The sequence below is a fragment of the Vanellus vanellus genome (assembly GCF_965231255.1).
Source record: "Vanellus vanellus genome assembly, chromosome: 2".
Classification (NCBI taxonomy): Eukaryota; Metazoa; Chordata; class Aves; order Charadriiformes; family Charadriidae; genus Vanellus; species Vanellus vanellus.
Window position 1 is genome coordinate 60,734,930 of NC_138906.1, and position 23,542 is coordinate 60,758,471.

General features: G+C 46.4%; 1 protein-coding gene across 1 annotated transcript in view; it reads right to left on the minus strand.

Annotated features, from left to right (window-relative positions):
• The window catches only part of AOAH (acyloxyacyl hydrolase), a gene marked incomplete at its 5' end in the record, with an annotated part of 87,846 nt that extends 64,603 nt beyond the window's left edge, over window positions 1–23,243 (minus strand). Inside the window, 5 exon segments of the mRNA XM_082499415.1 lie at window positions 191–251; window positions 4,767–4,862; window positions 22,528–22,682; window positions 23,118–23,173; window positions 23,175–23,243. Of these exon segments, the coding sequence (XP_082355541.1) occupies window positions 191–251; window positions 4,767–4,862; window positions 22,528–22,682; window positions 23,118–23,173; window positions 23,175–23,243 (437 nt within the window).
• Between the last annotated feature and the right edge of the window lie 299 nt (window positions 23,244–23,542).

Genomic DNA, 23,542 nt, shown 5'->3' on the forward strand with positions numbered 1-23,542 from the left:
AGTGGCAGCCTGTATTTATTCACTCAGGAATAGCTATGCCAAATGCCAAACCAGAATCACTCTCGAGCATCTTTTCTTTAATAATAATGCGGTTTTTAAGAATGAAACCCCTGCGCTTCAACTTGACAGCACATCCATACATGTAAAGAACGAACTAAGCAAAGACTTGAGAGGGCACAACAATACTTACAGTTCAGCTATGTGCGGTCCATAAAGTTCAGCAAGTACGTAACAGATACCTTGCAGTTTTTCTAGAAAACATACGGTTTTCTTTAAAGTTACTGAGCACAGTGAAACTGGTTTTATAACAGTCAAAATACAGCAGGATTTTGTTCATTAAGGTGAATGCTGATTTATCTTAGGGGAAGGTGCGTGAATCTATCACTTCAGAGAATGGGAAAACGGGAATTTCTAACCTTGCCTTTAGGCAAGCCACACGATAAAGACTAAAAAGGATAAATAACATTTGTCAAATGTTTTGAGTATGGCATCGTGGAAAAGTCAAAAGAAATCATCCCATGCCGCAGCATTTTCTAAGCCGTTTAAACAAACAGCTCAGTAGGTTGGCAAGAAAGAAAGAAAACAAATACATAAATCAAAGTGCAGAAAGTGATGTAGGACTGGATGCTACTGCTAGAGCTGCCTCTGAGCTTCTGGGGAGTTTGTGTGAGTTAAGAGAATCTGTTTTGTGTGGAGCAGGAGTTGCGCAGGAGTAATTGCATTCAAACAAATATTTGACACTTTTCATTTGGCTTCCTTTCACAATCTACAGCCGTGTGCCTTTTCGGGATGCTGGCTCAGGTGGCTTTCTTCAATCTGGGTGAAAAACGCCCTCCGTGCTCTCTGGAAGACAGTTCGTCAGAGATTTCTTTAATGTACTGTAGTAAAATAAAAATGGTCCCCACACCATTTCATAACCACTGAGCAAAGACACTTGTGGGAGAGACTGGGGCTTTGAAAACAGGTATGGTGGTAGCACTGATCTGATAGTTCCCACAAAGGAAAGTCGACTGTTTCTTGGCCTGAACAGATGAGAGCCGGTTAAACCCCACACGTATCCCGCAAAGGAGGTGTCAGACCTTGTTTCGGCAGGGATGGTGTTGTGAAAAGTCCTGAAGAGGCAGGTTCACACAAGTGCAGCAACGACGACAAACTTGCAGCTCCTGAAATTCCTGAGAGGCGTCGTTTTCTCTTACACCTCCATTACCCAGACAGATAACTATCTGTCCTTGGGGAAGAAAAAATGGAGTACCCTTCTGTTTACCAAAGAAAAATTTTAGAAACACCCAAAGCAGCCACTTCCCTCCAACTCTGGGCTGAATATTCAATTTTAACCATTGCCAGGCTGGACATGCAAAGGGCTGGGGGTCTGCTGCATACAAGGTAGGTAGGTTTTGGCCAGGGAGGGTACAAAACCTTGCAGCACCGACTCCATCAGCGGGCATGGGTGTGCTCTTGCTCCCGCAGCTGCTCTCCTGCCAGGACTGCAGACACCCCGGCTGGCAACCCGCACCCAAGAAAGGAGGACTGGGACCAGAAAGGCATAGCAGGGAATGAAAAAATAATTTCTCCAACACCCTCCTACTCATGCGGTGTTGCAGGCAGCTTCTGTAACTACGATAGCTGATTTTTCTTATCCCATGCCAGGTGTTTTATTTCAATCAAGTTATTAGCTTCATTTCTTTGCCTCCTTTGCCACATAACTCCTCTCTATTGGCTCTTTAGAAGCAATCTGCAAGTTAAAAATTGGTCTCCTGGCTAGAATTACATTTTATTCTTGTTCACCTAAAAGGAAAGACATCGCAGACATCAATAACCCTGTGTTTGGTATCATCGCTGATTAAAACAACCTCTGATGAGGTTTGCCTGCGAGGCACCTGGCTCCCTGCAGCAGCCTGCCGAAGGTGACTGGCGTCCACAACACCTTCCCGGTGCATCACAGGCGATGGTCTCCTTATAAGTTTCCCAAACCGGCTAGTTTCCATAACGTTTCTGGCCCTGGAGGAGCCAGCTGGCTGCTCTAACCAGTACTGGTGGCCGTGAGGAGGGGAGGGTTCGGCTGGCCGGCAGTTCTGGGGACCTGATGTTGGTGGCCTGCTGGTCACACTGATTTCCAGGCGCTGATTTCTTTATGCATATGGGAAGCTTGACATGTAATTACCCCATGGCGTAACAAATGATGGGTGGTAAAAAGAACGGCAGTAACATAAAACTATCGCTGCGCACATAGAGTCCTCCTGGAAGATAACAGATGCCATTCAGGCTTTGGCTTCCAGTAAAACAGACCCAAGCCGTGGGCAGTTTTTACAGGACTTGCCCTCCGAGCCAGCATTCATGCTTTCACAAACCTCCAGCTCTGCTAACACACACGAGGAGAGGGTATCGCAGAGAGAAAGCTCTGTCGGGGAGAAGCTGCGTAAGTCAGAAAGGAGAGAAAGAGAAAGAGAGAAAGAGTGAAAATGATGAATAACTTTGAGTGTTCAGGGGCCAGAGAAGAGCTTAAACCAAACTAAATGCTGGAAAATTTAGAGAAAATTGAGCGTACGCTTGCTTTTGCCCTGCTTCAGGTAAAAAAGACCTCCTAAACTGTTCTTCTTACGTGATAAAAGTCCAGAAGGCTTTCCTCTATAGCTTCATAGTCCTAGAAACACAAATTCTGGCTGAAACCCAGGGGATAAATATTTGCAAGAAAGATGGTATTAATCATGTTGCCATTTCCACTTGAGCTCTAAGGTGTTTACACAGCAGTGGCCGACACAGAAGCAGAGCGTGACTCAGAGGCAACGCTGGAGGCAGACAGTCTGAAAGCACATTTTGGGTATCAGACATCTCTGTTTCATCAGGCAGTCAGCCAGTATCCAGGTAAACATACGTTCTTGCTAACAACATCTCTTACACCGTAAATACTGCCCATTCCCCCAGACCTGGCCTTTCTGCCTGCTCAAGAGCCTCCTTCACCGGTGGTGTTACTGTTCCTATATTCATAGGAACATTTATTGGCCACGTCGCTTGAATCACACACGTTGCAAATATTTCCATATAAATAAGGATGCGATTGTGGTTTCTACATAGCCTACGGGACTGAGTGGGATTGACAGGTAATGCATTTTTTTCTCTCTTTTTCTCTTAAAATTTTTTGTTCTTGAACATCATATAACTTCACTGCAGGCTTGATCCAACCGCAACTTGATTATAACTGAAATTAAAGGAGGCCCTTAAAAAAAACCACACAAGTTCTTATTCCCTTTTCGGCCCTGCAAAAATCCCCATTGCCATTAATTTGTTGCTGTTACTCTTGCAATCAATTGTAGGCATGTGTATCATAACGAAATTGGTCCTTCAGGTGAAATGGCATGGCCTGCTTTAGTCGTTTTTTCCTTGTGAGCATCCAAAACTTCTTTCTACTGTTTCAAGCAGCAAGAGGAAGCTGTTGATTCCTGCTGGGCTGCAGCCTTCACCTCCCGAGAGAGGATAAATCGGGTTACACTGTAGCTCCCACACAATCCACAGGATTTTTCACTCCTTTCAAGTTCAGGGTCAGTTTCTTTCTATTAGGTGTATCCATGCATCTCATAGAAGGTAACTGGATTATACAGATTTAACTAAAGGGATAATAGGATTTTATGTGTGTAAAGAATGGCAGCTGAAAAGAAATATCTTGACATGGCAGCGGAACAAGGTCCACTGAGTGAATCATGAACATAGAGCTAGCATGTCATATTTTAAAGGAGAAAATTGTATTTTAATAGCAGGATCAGCGCTTCTAATTGTAACTTCATGGTTATGTGCCTGTAATTTAAAACACTGAGGATATGACTTATGGAATAGAAATCAGATAAGCGTCATTCTATCAATGAATGAATCCCAGCAATTACCTCCCTGCCCCATCCTACATCGGGAAATCCTCTCTCAGAAAGGAGAGGATTAATATTCTACGTGCATCTTCTGTGAAACTAGGGTCTATAGAGCAAGATGGTTTCTCAGAGATACAATTCGGGAAGTCCTATATAAATGACTTTTTAATGAAGTATCCTAAGCCTTCTTTTTACATTCATAACATTAAAAAGACATCATGAATGTGAGATCTAGTTACTTAAATAGTTATAGGATTGGTCTGTGAGGCACAAAGCTATTTTGGCATTCAAAACGTTCTCTATTTAGGGATGTGCATTCGGACAGCTAAGCTCCTTTGGGTGGATAAAATAAGGAGCAGGAAAAGGGGAGTCTACGCATATTCATATGGAATAGCTATCGCTTTTGAAATTTGTGTCATCAGTTACATTTCAATAGCTTTTCTGTGCAGACCAAATGCTCACATCTTACACCTGTCAACCTCAGCTCAGTTTTGAGGTTTTACAACAGCGGCTTGCTATAGCTGCTGAAAACATTTTCATCGTCACAGTTGCTATAAAGATCCATATCAACAAGAAAGAGGAGTGGTTGGGCATAGAGTGAATCTGTTCTTAAGCTGCTAACAAAGAGACAAAGTGGAGAAAAACGGAGGGAAGGGGTCTGCATATGTTGGTGCTCACACACGCATGGGCTTAATACAACCCCATTCACTCTAACTTTGGGACAAAATCCCAGCTCTGAAGCCAAGTGAGCCACGCCACTGACTTCCCCGCAGACAACACCTTCAGCTACATTCATTTGAGATGCTGCACGAGAAGTGGGTAAAGCTTTTGCAGACTCCACGTGTGAATTTTTAATTAACAGAGAAATACAGGGGTAGCAGTGTAACATATGGCGTCTTATTTGGTACTTACCAGGTATGTAGTTGCACAGTCTCTCCACGGCTGCCTTTACTGTACTGTTGTGCCACTGCGCAAGCTGTTCAATTACAGACACCGCAAGCACGCACCCTTCAAACAAACAAACAGAAAGAGCGAACGCGGTTATCTGCGAAGTGTGATGAAGCACCCCGCGCAACAAGAAATATTTCAGGCATCGTTGGGCATTTCATTTCCTGAGATGCTCCATGACAGATGAGTGTTCAAGGGGGAAAAAAAAAATATCTGTGAATTTTTGTCTTTATTCAAAACCTGTAAGTTATTGCAGAGAGGATGGCAGTGCCAGAGGAGCGTACAGAACAGCCTGGCTTTTACAACGCTGGATGTTGCTCCTGAAAAAAATGGCTTTCCATCCTTTCAAGGATGGAAATCAAGGAGCCGGGGGGACAGTTAACGCTATCACAACTACCTGCTTGGCCACCTGCTCTCTCATTATTTCTCATAAGAAAAAAGTCACAGGTCTGTACTTGATAGGACTGCTATAGCTCTCCACACAAGCCACGGAGAGAGCTACCGAAACTGAAAACCAAATGTGTTTGACTGCCTGCCGAACAGACGTCATGAAGCAGACGTATGTGCTGACCCCCACAAAGCATCCGTGGCATCATTTCTTCACAGACTTTCCTCTGAAGCCCAGCAGTGCTTGGCATGCACAGCGCTGCTGGGCCCAGATACGCATTTGCTAAAGCCAAAATGTCTTCAGAGTTCATTCTGCTCTCCTTCTGTGGTTGGAAAGAAACCGTTTCCTATGACCTAGGAAGCTGGTGATTTCTCATCGCTAATCTGAGTGTGAGCAGGGCTAAAGCCTAGTTGCTTCTTGGATGAGCTGTGGTTGAGACCCAAGAACTTGCACACCGTAGTGCCTTTTCTCATATTTTTGGGATGAAGTAGGTTCCATGGGATCCCTACATAGCAACCATTCAAAATCCACGTGATGACCATAAGTGGTTCATTTCAAGTAGATTTTAAACTGCTACAGGCCAGCATTGTGCTCCCTCTTCCTGCAGTGGCTTCACCATTTTATAAAGAAGCCACATTTGGTGATGCAAAGTCTGGCCAATACCGTCAGACCTGGCAGCCAGGGTGAGGTCCCTGCCTGGACTCAGAGCCCGTGTAACAGAGGTGGGTATCCCAGGCAGCCAGGAGACGAGGAGCCAGGATGCCAGTTTCCAGCAGGCTGAACAAAGGCTTCTCCTTGAAACCCCTGTAGCTGAACCCTGTTTCCTCCCTTCTGCAAAAAATCTCAGCTCTCAGGACGTGCTCTGACACAGTCTAGAAACGGAGAAGAGCTGCAGTGTTAGGATGGGCCTGCAGGTCCACCTTTTTCCAAAGCTCAAGAGCATTAATGTTCGAGTTTTCAACTTTTTCAACTTTTCAAAGTGAGCTTTTAAATTCCTTCCAAGTACCCCTGCCTATGCGCTATTAAATCAAAGTGTTGTTTTCCAACATAAATAACTTTGATGCTCCTATGGATCAAGTAGCAAGCCAAAGAGGAGGCAATACAATTGGAACTTGCTGTAAGACCAATATCTTTGAGTCTTCTATCACTTCTTCTACCCCAAATACAGTAATCCATTGGAAATTACAGTGAACTTTCCACCTCTTTTGTTGGGATAAAAGCCCACTTCTCCACACTTATTAAATAAAACGCTCACTCAAAATCCTCTGCGGAATGATTTATAAAGCTTGCTAAGAGCCATTACCTCCAGTCAGCCTAAAAGAATAGGAGAATAAATGGAGACAGATACAACCAAGAAAAAACCCTGACGAAAGTCATTTCTTCTTCCTTCTCCCTACCGCCCAAAAAATAGCCACAGGCTAGCCCAAGGAATTAACAGTTATTTAAAACACAATAGCTCATAAAGGAAAAAAAAATATAGAATAATAGACCCAAACTAAAATCAAAGGGGACATCCAAGCTGGAGGGTAAATCACACTCAGGACTTGGGATGGAAGAACAGCTCAGGGCCATCTGGTCCCTGTTTAACCAGTGGCAGGTGCCTTAGCACAGCCTTACCCCATGCCATGCCCCAGGCAATGCTTGTGCTTGTGCTAGGGACCAGTCCCCACAGCACATTCGGATGAGGACACCCAGTCGAGGCAGGGGGAGAGTTGAGGGGTGCAAGAGACTTCAGTCGCTTGGGTGCAAGCCGTGCCCTGCCCTGTCCACAGAGGCAAAAAACAGACCCTGGCTTATTTTCAAGGGTAGCGTGGGCATAGCCATGCTGGAGCGACTCCATCACTCAGCGCTGTGATGGCACTGCACATCCTTGAAACACGCTGGAAACTCACCTAAAAGGCATTGCATAACTTGGTTCTTACAAGGCCATATTATTAACACACGCGAGCAGCGTTACAGACAGCCAAAACTACCCTTCCCCTGCCTTCTGGGTCTGTTTTACTCATGAGGATGGAGGCTCAGAACAATTAAATGACCAAAATGATGCTTTAACTACAAAACCACATATTTTTTCTGTGCTTTCCTTTTTTCTCTTACCAAGGTCAGGCCTTCATCTAACCATCTTGCTGTCTAGCAGTCAGAAAGACAAAAAGGAGACCAAGCAGAAAGATGGGAAGGATCTAGTTCTTTGATATTTTCTAAAGGAGACAGCTTTTGTTGTTTTACCTCTCATTCCTTTGCACCAGGAGCTCAAGGAAGCTACGAATGAGTACGTGCCAGTGCTTAGCAGACATGGGTCCAGGTGTCCGTGAGGGGTGAAGATAATCACAGAATCACAGAATTATCAGAGTTGGAAGGGACCTCTAGAGATCATCTAGTCCAACTCCCCTGCCAAAGCAGGATTGCCCAGAGCACATTACTCAGGACTACATCCAGGCGGGTCTTGAAAATCTCCAGAGAAGGGGACTCCACAACCTCCCTGGGCAGCCTGTGCCAGTGCTCTGTCACCTGAACCGTAAAGAAGTGTTTCCGTGTATTTGAACGGAACTTCCTGTGTTCTAACTTGTGCCCATTGCCCCTCGTCCTGTTACTTGGAACCATTGAAAAGAGCCTGGCTCCATCCTCCTTCAAGCCACCCTTTAGATACTTGTACGCCATAATAAGGTCTCCCCTCAGCCTTCTCTTCTCCAGGCTAAAGAGTCCCAGCTCTCTCAGCCTTTCCTCATAAGGCAGATGCTCCAAGCCCTTAATCATCTTAGTTGCCCTTCGCTGGACTCGCTCCAGCAGTTCCCTGTCCCTCTTGAACTGGAGAGCCCAGAACTGGACACAGTATTCCTGTTGTGGCCTCACCAGTGCAGAGTAGAGGGGGAGAATGACCTCCCTCGACCTACTGGCCACACTCTTCCCTATGCAGCCCAGGATTCCATTGGCCTTTTTGGCGACAAGGGCACATTGCTGGGCCATGGATAATTTACTGTCTACCACAACCCCCAGATCCTTCTCCTCCAAGCTACTTCCCAGCAGGTCCGCCCCTAACCTGTACTGGTGCCTAGCATTCTTCAAGGAGGACAGAAGGAATCTTGGAAGACATCAAAGTTAGCAATGTTAGCAGAAGAAAATGCTGCAGTGAGCAGAGGAGCTGGGAGAGCAGACAGTCCCCAAAACACAGGCTGAAGCAGAACTGAGCACAGGGGCAAGTGGACAACGGTAATGGAGTGGACACCAGCATGGCTTGAGGAATAGGACAGCCTGACCAGACTGTGAAATTGAAAGCCTGGATGCAAAGCAAGGGAAAAGCCCCTGTTGCAAGCACAGGTGTGAGCTCAGACACAGGGGCGTCTGGAATGTCAGAGTTCTGGAGCACCTCTCCTGTGAAGACTGAAAGAGTTGGGGTTGTTCAGCCTGGAGAAGAGAAGGCTCCAGGGAGACCATATAGCAGCTTTCCAGTATCTGAAGGGGGGGGACTACAAGAAAGCTGGAGAGAGACTTTTTACAAGAGCATGTAGTAATAGGACGAGGGGGAATGGCTTCAAACTGGAAGAGGGGAGATTTAGATTAGATATTAGGAAGAAATTTTTCACTCTGAGAGTGGTGAGACACTGGAACAAATTGCCCATGGAAGTTGTGGATGCCCCATCCCTGGAGGTGTTCAAGGCCAGGTTGGATGGGGCTTTGATCAACCTGGTCTATTGGGAGGTGTCCTTGTCTATGGCAGTGGATTGGAACTAGATGATCTTTAAGGTCCCTTCCAACCTAAACCATTCTATGAGGACCAGTAACCCATCGCACCAGGGAGCTGACAGTGTCACTGACTGCAGCATAGAGAAATTACGCTCATTTTGCCTGTGCTGTGCAACCCAGCACTTCTGTACCTTCAGCCGGGGCCTGCCAGCACACTTTACAGAGAAGACAGAGTCCTTCTCTCTTGGTCCCCAGCTCCTCTGTACCCCTGCCAACCCTCTGGCTGCTGGGAATCCCTGCCAAGCAGCACTGGAACAGGGGGCTTCAGCTGGGTTCAGCTTTCTAAGAGTCTATCTCTTGCTTCTGACACCCCCGAATCCTCTGCAGGACCAGAGGGTGCCATGTACCACCACAATGAAGCTTGCAAAGTGCTGCCAGAGGGAGTGGGACACTGCCCGCCTGCCCCACCCCCAGCACCACGGCTCGTACTTCTCGTGTCGTGGCAGGTCTGCTCCAGCCGCGAGCAGAAATCAACCTCTACAATGTCTCTGCTTTCAGTTATGGCATCCTCGGGTGCCAAAACATTGGCTCAAGTGCTGCAAGGAGAGTTTTTATTTCTGTGCAAAAGGTGGCCTGATAAAAATGTCGCCGCGACAAGTTGAGCCTCCCACTTGCGTGGGGAGAGACCGGCTCATGATGGCTCACACCTTCCCCAGAAGACGAGGAAAGAGCTGGCCTGCCGCACCTCAGCGCTCCGCTTTCACTCTGAAATGAGAGTTCTTCCCCCCAAGCGCAGGCTCAGCATTCCTGCCCAATGATTCGTGTCAGGGTGAGGGGGGCAAAGAGGTTCTTCTCCCTCTGACTCTGATGTTGCCCCCCCAACTCTCATTTTCATCATCGCAGAGAGGTCTTCTCGCTTCCAGTAGAGGCGGTGCAGATAAAGGGGCTTATGGACAAACAGCCTGAGTGCTCAAAATCCAAAAAAGTTGGGCTGAGGATAAAAATACCCCTCGTTTTTCCATTTCCTCTGTTACACAAGAAGACAGCCTCCACTGAAGATGTGAGTTTCTCTCTCATGTTTGTCAAAGTACCACAGAGGGCCCGGGAAAAAAAAAAAAAAAAAAAAAGCTATTTTTGGTTCAGCTCTGCCAAATAGAAACAGAATTCTTAATCACAAACACAATCATGCAGGTAACCCTACTCATGGAGCGGTGTCCCAGCAAATAAATGGAAAATTTTCATGCTGATTAAGTCAGACACTTCTGTGTCTATCGAACCAGGCCCAAAGGGAGATTTGCTTCACATGAGAATTAACGGAGCCATCACTGAGTTCGTGCAGCACTTAATGCAGTACCTTGGGCTACTAGATGCTATATGAATATAAATAACAATAATAATAGCCTGACTACTTGGGAAAAACCCACAGAGCTGAACTTCAAAGTGTTTGCTCTCATAAACTAGTCTTTATTATCACAGAGAGGATGCTTCTGGTCGCACTATTATACCCTCCCTGCCTCGAGCACCAGCAGACCACACCTTGGCTATTCAAATGCTCCCCCACAAATGCACTTTTTCCAGACGAAACGCTGCGCTTCACAGGACAAGCCAATAAGGAAAATCTTGACTGATTTTTCAAAGGAGTCTGCGGTTCCAGTTGGGGTATTCTCAGCCCCAGACGCCACAGCTGAACTCTCTGAAACTGAATCCGGGGAGTCTTCCTGCCATCTGGTGGGAAAGGTGCTCCCTGGGAAGGCGTACCACCAACATGTGCCACTGGCCGATCTGCTCCCTGCTTGCCTCATCTACCTGGGCTTTCATTAGGTGCCCTTGGTCCACCTCTCTTTACTCCTTGCAGTCTGCTGGCACCTCTTATTGCTCCGCCATGGGCCGTGCCCCAGGGGACACCCGCTTACGTTCGGGCTCCACTGGCCTCAAAGGCTTTCGTTTAGACTGATACCATGAGGAGCAGCTTTTGGGCTGGAGATTGTAAATTACTCCAGAAAAGGGTTGAATCCTGGGAGGAGGGAAGAGGAATGTTTAAGGGGATTCGCTGTAGTCCAGGGAGTCTAACCCCATTTTTTTGGATAAAAACATGCTCCCCTCAGTAACTCAAATTTATTCTCTAGGAGAACCTATCATCTCCTGTGTTGGGCTATAGATAAAACCTCAAGAAGTTAACATCTATAAATTAAAGTTAACTCAGACTATCCTTGCTCCTACTACAAACTTGAACTCTTTTTAACCGCATATATCATCTTCCTCTGGATTTAGTGGCATAAAAAGAATTCAGTGTTGGCTGCAGCATAAGAAGCCACTACCTTCTAACAAAATCAACAGAAATCTCCCTGCACACCAAATATTATAGAATCATAAAATGGTTTGGGTTGGAAGGGAACTTAAAGATCATCTAGTTCCACCCCTCCTGCCATGGGCAGGGACACCTCCCACTAGACCAGGTTACTCAAAGCTCCACGCAGCCTGGCCTTGAACACTTCCAGGGATGGGGCATCCACAATGTCTCTGGGCAACCTGTTCCAGTGTCTCACCACCCTCACAGTAAAGAATTTCTTCCTGATATCTAATCTAAATCTCCCCTCTTTCAGTTTAAAACTATTACCCCTCGTCCTATCGCTACACTCCCTGATGAAGAGTCCCTCCCCATCTTTCCTGTAAGCTTCCTCTAAGTACTGTAAGGATGCTATAAAGTCTCCCTGGAGCCTTCTCTTCTCCATACTGAACTACCCCAACTCTCTCAGCCTGTCTTCACAGAAGAGGTGCTCCAGCCCTCTGATCATCTTCGTGGCTCTCCTCTGGACACACTCCAACAGGTCCATGTCCTTCTTATGTTGGAGACTCCAGAGCTGGACACAGTACTCCAGGTGGAGTCTCACCAGGGCAGAGTGAAGGGGCAGAATCACCTCCCTCAACCTGCTGGCCATGCTTCTTTTGATGCAGCCCAGGATGCAGTTGGCTTTCTGGGCTGCAAGTGCATATTGCCAGCTCATAGAACCACAGAATGGTCAGGGTTGGAAGGGACTGCTGGAGATCATCTAGTCCAACCCCCCTGCCACAGCAGGGTCACCTACAGCAGGTTGCACAGGACGGCATCCAGGAGGGTTTTGAACACCTCCAGAGTGTGAGACTCCATAACCTCTCTGGGCAGCCTGTTCCAATGCTCTGCCACCCTCAAAGTAAAGAAATTCCTCCTTATGTTTAGATGGAACTTTCTATACTCAAGTTTGTGCCCACTACCTCTTACCCTTATTCACTGGGCACCACTGAAAAAAGACTGTTCCCATCCACCTGACACCCTCCCTTTAAGTATTTATAAGCATTAATAAAATCCTCCCTCAGTCTTCTTTTCTCTAGACTAAAAAGACCCAAGTCCCTCAGTCTCCTCATAAGAGAGATGTTCTAATCCCCGCATCATCTTTGTAGCCCTTTGCTGGACCCTCTCCAGCAGTTCCCTGTCCTTCTTGAACTGGGGAGCCCAGAACTGGACACAATACTCCAGATGTGGCCTCACCAGGGCAGAGTAGAGGGGGAGAATGACCTCCCTCGACCTGCTGGCCACTCTTCTGGATGCACCCCGGGGTGCCATTGGCCTTCTTGGCCACCAGGGCACATTGCTGGCTCATGGTCATCCCGTTGCCCACCAGGACTCCCAGGTCCGTTTCCACAGAGCTGCTCTCCAGGAGGTCAGCCCCCAACCTGTACTGATGCATGGGGTTATTCCTCCCCAGGTGCAGTACCCTACACTTGCCCTTGTGGAATTTCATAAGGTTTCTCTCTGCCCAACTCTCCAGCCTGTCCAGGTCACGCTGTAAGGCAGCACAGCCTTCCGGCGTGTCAGCCACTCCTCCCAGTTTTGTGTCATCAGCAAACTTGCTGATGGTACACTCTATCCCTTCATGCAAGTCATTGATGAATATACTGAACAGGACTGGACGCGGTACTGACCCCTGAGGGACACCACTCGTTACTGACCTCCAACTAGACTCTGCACCACTAACCACAGCCCTCTGAGCTCTATCTGTCAGCCACTGTTCAATCCACCGCACCGCCCATTCATCTAACTCACGCTTCATAAACTTGCCTGTGAGGATGATGTGGGAGACAGTGTCGAGCTCATGTTGAGCTTCTCATCAACAGACACCCTCAAGTCCTTCTCCCCGGGGCTCCATCATCGCAAATGCTAACCAGTTATCCTAGCCTTTAATGGATCCTAATCCTGCTGGCTAAAAATGGACAATAATTAGTTAGCAAAAAAGGACAGGGGAAAATCAGCTGTCTTCGATGGTAGAAATCTCACTGCTTTAACTTCTTATGATGTGTGTGAGAATATAAACTCTTTAATACTCTGGCATCAGTAGAAAAGCAATTCCAGATCTGGACAGTCATTAGCAACTATTGCTTGCTTTTAATTTAGTAGATATTTAGATGTGATTTATTTCTCATCATAAGCTGGGCACATATAAGGCAATGTAGATAGGCTTCATAATTAAAGGTTAAAAAAAAGCTCTAAATTTTTGATAGCTGCACATTATTTTCTTTGAAACAAGTTTCAAGAAATTGACTCTGCTGCCACACTTCAGTAATAGGTTTCAGTGCCTTGACAGGCTGAAGGATGTTTTCTCTGGAAGAAATTCATTGGTATTATAATGCCCACCAGCCATTAGAAAGTAGACTCCGGTATTAATAAAATGCCTGTCTCTTTTAGCGATAGTTTGTCCCATCTGCTATTAATTTCTGAAGAGATAAGAGAAAACCATAACCATTTTGCTCTGCAGCAGTAATCTGAAAACTCACGCGTCAGGAAGTTCTTCTCTCCATGTATTTGAAAAAAGCGTGTAATAATAAAATGACATTTCCAATAAGCTCGGGAAAAAAAAATAAAAATCGTACCCCAATAATAAAATCAGAGCTAGAGAAATTTGTTTCTTAGCCGTGAAGCCTCTGGCAGTTTGAGCAGACTATTTAACTTAATCCACTTTTGCCGCACACATTTGAAAGGCTCTATAATTAGAATTATACCTAGGGATGTCAAGAACTGTCTGGATAGTGAAAGCTGCCTCTCTAAGTTTCAGATCTGTAGATATATTTGTCTGAGTTAAACTCTGTCAAATGGGATTTCTGGCACCTGGCGCATCCTCCTTTGCCATCCCTTGCTCACATTCTTGGGTGCTGGAGACCTTTCTCGCTTCTCCAGTCATCTTGCTGTTCCCCAGCCATAAATTAAACATACCCCCTGAAGCGCAAAGAGGAAATAAGCCCAAAATAAGTGGCTGCAAAAGCTCTCCGCAAACCCTGCCGGCCAAGCTGTGCTCACCCTGCTCGCTCCTGGTGGGGCAGGAGCCAGAGCCTTGCTTGGCGAAGAGGCAAACCTCTGCCTCGAACATCTGTCTGCAGCAGGAAAGCCCCAGGAAATGAACCCAGCTACCGCATCCCTGGATTTATATAGAAGATGAAGGTTTTCCTAAAACACAGTCTTTGCCTCTTCCATTTATAGGTGATCACAGGGTCCGGCGCATCCCTTAAAGCCTACAGATGAGGAGTCCCCAGATCCTGCCAACAGAGCGTATCAGACAATACCGCGACTCCTCGTGCAGGTGCCGCTGATCTGGAATAAAAACACCTCTTTCCAAGTTTGTCTCATCCAGTTCAACTGGGAATCAGACATTCTGTTTGAAATAAGAGCATTCATATGGGAAATGAAGAAGAAATGAGGTTTTCTCCTCTGGGATAGGGACATGCACGTGGGTATTCTAGGTGCAGGCAGACCATGGATATGCAATGTTACAATCCAGGAATGCGTTCTTTTTCACTATATATTCCTTCCCAATACTCATTTTGCCTTCTTTCACTGTTTCTCAGCACCAAGCTGATACTTTCAAAGAACAGCCCTTTATAACCTCAAGATTTCATTCCAGCATGGAAACATTCAGCAAAAATGGCATATTTGTATATGGAAAGTTAAGGTACTTATTTTCCATATACAGCCAGAGGATTTATTGCTTTGAAAGCTAATTTAGAAAAGGATCTGAGTGTTAAAGTCTTTTCATTCAGACTATTCCATTTACAGCGTTAATGTATTTCATAGCGATACTGAAGTGATGGAATGTAATAATAGGTATCCATATTCAAATATGTTGGAATACACAAGACCTTTTCCCCCTAAATTTGCTAAGTGTCATAAAATATCTTGGAAATGTTACATGGTACACTATTATCAAACCTGTCACTGGGCATAAAATTAAGTATAATATACTGGCTATAGACACTTTTAAAATATTATCAGCACAGCAGTATTTTGAGTGCATTGTAGCTCTGTTTGTTAGAAAAACAGCAAACCCTGGAATATCAATTACCGTTTTTGTTGCTCGTGCCTCTGCAGTTCACAGAATAGCAGTGAGACACTTCAGACCCCTAACTTCAGAGCTCTATTTGTTCCTTATTGTTTCCTTAAGACACCCGATGAGGACCCTGATACAGTTATGCCGGTACAGAAAATTCAGTTTCCATCTAGTGGAAGACTCTGGTATCCATACCTGCCAGCCAAATGTATCCCTAGTGTTTTCCGCATTACACTTTAAAGAGCCCTATTTAACAAAATCTATAACCCCAGGCATTTCCAATGGAAATGCTTTCTGCACTAATGAATAGAAAAAAAAAAACATGTGTGTATGTGTCCCATTAACATATTTTTATTTTCCACATCAGGAAAGGGTATTAAAAATTTACTGAAGCCGGAATGGCGGCAAGAGGAGTTAATGTAACCGGACAGCTTCATCCTTATTGCAAAGGTTTGACCGTTTTAAAATTCTGAATGCACAAAACTTGTTTCAGATATAGAGTTCCTAAAACCACTGAAAGTGATGGCCTTAAACATAAGCAGGTTTTTCTGAAGTTCTGTATAAGGCTAACATATGAGCAAGAGCGGGAGGCACACACATTAAGGCAGAGACCAAACAGACGATCAATATTAAACAAATAAGATCATAAAAGAAAACTAACACCAAGCATCAGTAATGTAAAACATACAAGAATACCCATGTATACAAATGCACGCACAAATGTATACGAGCGTGTATTTACGCACACATACATGTATGCTAAGCATACCTTTTTATTGTAATCTATATATATATATTTGCATTTTAGAGCCGTAAACTTTCAGTAAGACTTGGGGTGATCTTGCAAATGAAAGTTTTACCATCAGCTGTTGAAAAATACGAATCCCTGTAGAAAATATTCCCATTTTAAGAGTTGCTTTAGTACCTCTACCGCACCAGTCACATGCCTGTGTTTTTTCCATCTGAAGTATAACCGTAGGAAAAAAATGTTATGGTCAAATTTGGTGCTTATTACTGATCATCAGGCCAGATTTTGCCACTGAGTAAACCGAGCAATGTCGGGGAAGCGAACAGAGGCGCTGTGGCTCGGCACTGGTTTAGCTGTAATCAAAGTTGATCTCAGCCTTTCAGAGTAAAACGCATTGATATTGGGCACGGCCTTTTTACAGAACTCATTGAGCTGTAAATTATACATTCTGTCATGGTGCCTCCCCAGACAATATGTGCACAGCCACTTTGTCTGAGCGCAGTTATTAAAAACCTCCAACCCCATTTGGCATGTTCCATTGTGTGAAGTTATTTGGGAACTCCGAACGCCACCGGACCTGCCGCCGCTCCGCGGGGCATATTTCATCCCTGCACTCATGCACAGCTAGACAGACGCAAACTCTTGAGGACATTGACTATCACACAAATCAACACAGGTAGAGGTCGGCATTTTAGGCTGCCGGGAAGCTCGGAAACATCCCTCCTTTAATGTAATCAGAGCTGAAAATATGTTTCAAAACCACACGCTAGGAACAATGTGCTCCTGGGTGAATGGAAGAGGTGACCCGCAAAGGTTGCTGAGAATGGCATTATATCGAGCAGAAAGATGGGGAAATTTGCTTCCCTGGCTGCTGACCCAGAGGATCTCCGCTCACTAGCGGGGAAGACGGAAAGTGCTGCTGTCTGCCTGTATCGAGCGCTCCCTGACTAATCGCCTCATTCCAAAAAAGGGCAGCCAAAGTTAATAGCCAAAAGAGCAGGGCAGCCTGCCGCCAGGAGAAAATAAATAAACCCTGCTATTTGCAAATGGTGCTTGTGGTCACGGCGTAGAACCCCTGAGAAGCCAGCCTGGAAGACGTCATCTTCACCAAGCCTCTGCCCTAGCAGCTCATCTATGGTATTTGTGCTGTTCCGAAGGGACAGGGTAGACACAGATCTGTTAAGATGTCTAGTGAGGTCTTCTATAGCCTTCTCAGGAACTGATGACAGCTCTCACTTAACACTACCGTTAGACATTTTTCTTCCTAACCTGAGTGTCCCTACTGGTATCCATTTCTGTTATTTCTTGCCATAGCTGTTATGAACCTGGAGAATGGATGACCCCCTTTCATGTTCTTGAGGACAGATATCGTGTCTTTTCTTAAGCTCTTCTTCTCTAGCCTAATTAACTCTAATTTAGTCAGTCTTTCTTTATAGTTTATGTTTGTTTTTCTCCAAAACCTCCTGTCACTCTGCATCATTCCTGATGCACAGCCCCAAAAGGGAAGGCAGAAATTCCTCTGAGGCTTTGTCAATGCTGAGAAAGGTAGCGGGTTACTTCACATGTCTTGCAAGCTAACTTCTGTTCACACGTCTCGGTGTACGCACTGTGTGCGTTCTTCGTGACAGCATGCCATCATTGTGCCACTACAAGCCCAGATGATCCTCCCTAGGGATGCTACACAGCCGGTCGTTCCTCACCCGCTACGTGTGTCATTGACTGTTTCTGCTGAAGTACCTTCAACATACCCATATTGAAATTATCTTTTTGGGGAGCAAGTACTCCACGTTTTCAAGATTCTTTTCAATTTAATCCTGCCTTCCACTGTACTTGCAAACCTTTTCAGCTTCATATGAGCTGCTAATTTAATAGCACACTGTTTCATTATCCTGGCTAATGAAAATGTGGAATGATATTATGTTTAAAACAGAGGTCCAAGAAAGACCTCATTTTGTACATCCTTCCACTTAGGGAGCGAGACACTCATAATTACTCTCCGAACAAGGCCACCCACCAGTTTTGCCCTGCTCTGTAGAAGCTTAATCAATGTCACATATCTCTCAGCCATTAGATTAGTGCTGAGGTGGTGCCAAAAGCGTTATTAAAATCAAGCTGTAACATCTACTACCTCTTCTGTGTCTATGCGCCATTATCCCATCAGCAAAGAAAATTAGATTGATCTGACACTGTTTCTCCTTGATAAATCCAGTGAGGCTCTTACTCATATTTACTTTTGAAAGGTGCTTTTATAAAGTTTTATTAACTATTGCAGGATTTTACTAGGAATTGATGTTTAGCTGACTGGTCTACAATTCTCCAAATTTCCTTTCTTCACCATGTTGAAGAGAGATCATAGAATCATAGAATCGTCTAGGTTGGAAGAGACCCTTGGGATCATCGAGTCCAACCATCTACCCCACTCTACAAAGTCCTCCCCTACACCATATCCCCCAACACTACATCTAAACGTCTCTTAAACACATCCAGGGATGGTGACTCAACCACCTCCCTGGGCAGTCTATTCCAATGCCCGACCACTCTTTCTGTGAAAAATTCTTTCCTAATGTTCAGTCTAAATCTACCCTGCTGGAGCTTGAAGCCATTCCCTCTTGTTCTGTCATAAATACATCAGTTCCCTCCTGGCATTCAGTGCCCCCCCCCGCCCCCGCTTTCTGCATCCTTCAGGGCAGCTTCTGCCTTTCCTAAGGTTGCTTCAGACACTTCTGGATGAAGTCACCTTTGCTAAAGAACACGACAATTTGCAAAGACCCCTTAAGTGCTCTGTCATAATTCAGAGTGGTGGGAGGTGTGGAATAAAACCTTTAAAAATTAATCAGAAATAACAGAAAAATAAAGAACATGATCTTATGTATGATGAAATGTTAACACCAGTGTCAACAGTTACCAATGTTACTGTACTGTCTTTGGATACCTTAACATTAACTTAAGTAAAACTTTGCTTGTCCTGTGAAATGGGCAGGTGTTTTCCTCTATTAACAGATGGGCAAAGTCAAAGACCCGAGTATCAGAAAGGCTCATTCATATTTAATTTCTGAGAAAGAAATACACAGCATCTTGTTCTCGGCATGCCCCACCCAAATTGGGCTACACCTAGCAGAAGTGCTTCTGGTTCTCGTCCTGAATAAATAAATCCCTTAAGCCATACTGCCAGCGAGCAACAAACCCAGAAATGAAAATCAGACCTACCATCCAGCTCCCAAACCAGTGCACAGAGCAAAAACCCACCATCTTTACATAAGGAAAAACAGCTTCACGGGCCTTTGTGTACAGGAAAACTTACTGAAGCCCTTTTATCTGCCATAAGGAAAAAGCAGAAGTGTATATATATATATATCTCACATGCAAAGCGTGCAAGAGGCTCGGGGGAAGGGTCTGAGCCGATTTCATGGTATGCAAAAAGTGGGGGCATTTCTCCAGCCTGGGGAAGCAGGAAGCACTGATGGAGAAAAGAGACTGTGAGATGTTGGGAAAACTCTTCTAGTGTCAGGGCCAAAGAAAGACCATGCATCTATTTAAGAGCAGGTGGGAGATGGTCAGGAACTGCATAGGTATATACTACATCTAGTCCTAGGGCCAGGAGGACAATCATTAGGTCCTTTCCCCCTCTTCTCCACAATTCTAAAAAGCAGCAGTATTACATCCCTTTTTAGGTGTGCACGCTTTCCAGATGCTTTATTTTTATACGAAGTCAATTATGAAAAGACTTTCTTTGAATGAAGCAGCCAAATTTTTCAAGAAAATGCAGCAAAAATTATGTGAATTTCTGTATAGTTACTGAGGCTGATTAAAACTTCTGTCTAAATGTTTTCTAACACAATTAAGTTTGCCATAAAAAAAAGTCAACTCCTTTTTTAGACAAGTAACAATCTGAAAGCAGAAATGCTCCTCCAGCCTTATTCCATATTGGCATATAGATGCCTACCCGAAACACATTTCCCAGGATGCGCTAAGGGCAGGGGAGTCCCCCGAAGCATCCAGCTGCTTTCCCAGCACACCCGGAATATACTGGTGCTAGCAAGGGGAACAGAAGAAGGAAGCAACCAAGTTGTACTGCGTTCAACAGAGGCACCAGAGCTGCATTTCGCTCTCCCGCCATATCATTTTATACGTATTTCTTCCAAGAAGTGTACTGCTTGCAGTGGGAAAGCTTAATGGAAAATATTTTCTTGGTTTTGTTACTGAAAGAGCATCCATTTTCTGACCGGCATTGCCTACTAACTTAGCCATCTCGACCATGCAGGTGGTACCCGCACGGGAGTGATCAGAAATGACTATTCCATGTGCAGCCACCTCATCTTCCTCAGAAAAGAGGGGCAAACAACTTTTGAAAGATTAGACACCCGACCACACATTTAACTTGCATGAAAAAGCCTGTTTCTTCAAGAAAAATCTCCCATACGTTTGGCAGCGGGCCTTTCTCGCATCAAAAAATGCTGCCTCGATCGATAAGGCCAAGAGGACACAGAGGAAGTTCCCATGGGTGTCTCTCTCCCAGTGCCTTCCCTGACGGCAAACGGGGCTAGCAGGGTCTGGGGTGGAGCTGGTGAAAGGAAATCACAATCTCGGCTTAATTTCTGCTCCTGACAGGGCCGGTCACCGAATCAGCCGCGAGAACCGGGGTTACCCCTGCTCCACGCCAGGGCAAGCGGAACCGTCAGCTCCCCCGCACTTTCCCTTTCCCGCTTGTGAAAAGGAAGAGGCACAGATGGCTTGTCAGTGTTTTCAAGAGTTAGCCGAGAGAGCGGGCTAATCAGTGAAACCCCAGAGGCGGCCATCTGGGCTAGCAGGCAGCAGCAGGCCCGCGTGGCGTCACCAGCCCTCCCCCTGCAGTTTTAATGCTCCGCACCCTTCAGTTTTAGCTTGTGGTTTAGAGAGGTGTGGATTGCGTTTTGGTCCCGAGCGGAGCCCACGTGGATGCTCTGAGCTGAAGCTCCGAGAGCACCTGGTGCGGGAGGCAGGGCGTTTTTGGTGTCCTCCCGCTGAACAAACGAGCCAGGGAGATGCTCGGTGGTCCCAGCAATGGGGCTGGCGCAGCTTTCCTCCCTTTTTGGGGAGGAAACAAACAAACAAACAAAAACCAAGAAAGCACAATTTAGCTTGTGCAAGGCGACTTCAATGCAATGTGCAGCCACCGTTAGGAATTTAGAGCCTTGCTGGGTCGTTAAGGTGAAAAAGGCAGACAACACTCATATTTGTTTAGCAGTGTAAAAACCCTACAGCCCCACGCGCTTGCCGCCTTCAACACCGCGGCTGCCCAAAGATCTCACACTTAAAAAAAAAAAAAAAAAAACAAACCACCACCACTTCCCTCTCGCTCTGGCGGCTGCTCGGTCACTGCTGGTGTGGCTGCCGGCCCAAACCAGGCCAGTCCCTGGCAGCCATTTCTGCTTTTCACGACTCGCTCTCGTTTTCCAGCCGGGGGCTGCGCGAGCCTCACCGCCCCCGCTTCGCTCCACTTTCGGTTCACCCTGCCTCCCCGGCCCCAAAATCTGCAGGGGCACCGTGGAAGGCTCAGAAGTGAGGCAAACCCCTGTTTTTTGTCAAGAGTAGGGTTATGATTTCTGATCGCGTTCTTTGAGCCACAGCGAAAATAACTTCGGGCTGGAAGGAAATATTTCCTTCTGAGGGACGGGGAACCGTAACGGAGTTTACGTTTACAGCCCTGAAGTGCCCTGAGAAGCTAAAAGAAGACAAAATCAAATGTTTGATCATAATACATGAGATATCCATCGTTTAACGATCGGTCACATAAAAAATACAAGCTACCACCTCTCTGTGGATATAGAGTCTCACGCCAAGGGCATTTCTGGTGCAGAGATACCCATGTTGACTTTGGTGTTACTGGTCTTGCTTTGGGAACCAGTCAGCTGAGGCTATAGGATACCCTCAGCTATAGCTGCTGCGGAGATCACCGCAGTCATCAAAGGCGCAGGAAAGGGGCTTGCCGAAACACGCTCACCACACTTCAGCACGGGACGTGCAGACGCGTGCTCTCACAAAAAAGGGAGGAAATGCGACGGAACAGCCTTCACAACTTGGGCTATCCAGAGATGACCATCCAGACCACAGAGCTTTCTGGCCCAAGCATGGACCAACTATTCTAAAGAGTATTTCCCCAGGCAATTAAATTAATAAGGAGACGCTGGGAGAGCCTGAAGGAAACCGAGATTTCCTGCAGTTAGGCAAAGCGCATTGCAAACCCTAACAAATACTCGGACCCCATAACACCTTGTTTCCAGGTCTCTGACCTACGGACGTTAAAGGCAGCTTTCTAGGCGCCATTGCCTGCAGAGCAAAAAAACGTGAACTTTGGGAAGCAGGCCCCTCAAAAACAAAATCATAAAATAACTCCAGACCCCATGCTGGCCTTGCAAAATCTGCGGTGACTATTTCACCGAAGACTACGAGTTATTTTGCAGCACAGCTGTTGAAATAGATAAAGGAGCGATTTACGATGTGCATAAGCAATTCCCAGCTCACCGGTGGAGTAACAAATGAACTAGTCCAGCAGGCAAACACAACCTGAATACATACCGACGCAGGTGTGTCCTTTGTACAGCCCGGAGGGGAGCGCAGGGGACGGCGGGTCGCTTCCACGGGGGAGAGGGGAGGAAGAGGCAGCCTTCAGCAGAAGCAGGAGCCAGAAGATGCAGAATAAATTAAGGAATGTTCGCCTCGACCCCCTCATCCTAAGGAAGGAAAGAAAGGAGGGAATCAGGTGGGAAGGGACCACGTGGACCTGTATTTTCCCTTAGTGCTCAAGGAGCATCCTGCATCCTGGTCTCATTAGCAGCTCGAGGAGAATGGAAGCTCGTGTGCCTGTGTAGCTATACGTGACGCAAGAGCTGCTCCCCAGGCCGGGGGGGACACACGTCTGCCCTCTCACAGGGTGCACGGAGGACCCCGCACCCGCGCATCGCAGGTGCTCTCCGAGCCCCCGTCCTTTGCACACCCCACAGCCCCTCTCAGGCCATTTGGGGCGGCTCTGCAGCCACCCACCACCACCCGCCGAGTCCCATACAAGCGGGCACCCCGTGACCGGGCTGGGAGGATGCCCCCGCGGCCCCGCACCGCTCTCTGCATCCCCGCGCACCCCCGTCGCCCCGTTGGCGGCTCTTCCCGACCTGCTGGCCTGGGAGGACCAGGAGGGTTGCATGAACAGCTCTGGCTCAGCGCTCCCCGCTTCTCCTGCGGTAGCAGCGGATGACTAACGACCTTAAACCACAGTAGTTGCCGGAGCCACTCAGCATTCACAACGCAAGACACTCCCCTGAACAACTAGTGTTGCAAAAAGAGAAAAAAAAAAAAAAAAAAAAACAACACAACCCCACAAACCCTTCCTCCCCCACCCCCACCCCCCCGTCGCTCCTTTGCAGACAAGCTAAAAAAAAAAAAAAAAAAAAAAAATCTATCTCTGGCTGCTTTTGTAAGATTTTCGACCAGGGTTTCCGTTCGGGGCGTGAAAAATAAAAGAAAGAGGCCGCTCGGGGCCAGGGCTGCGTGCGGGGGGCGGGGGGAGGATGGGGTTCCCACGGCGGGGTTTGCCGGG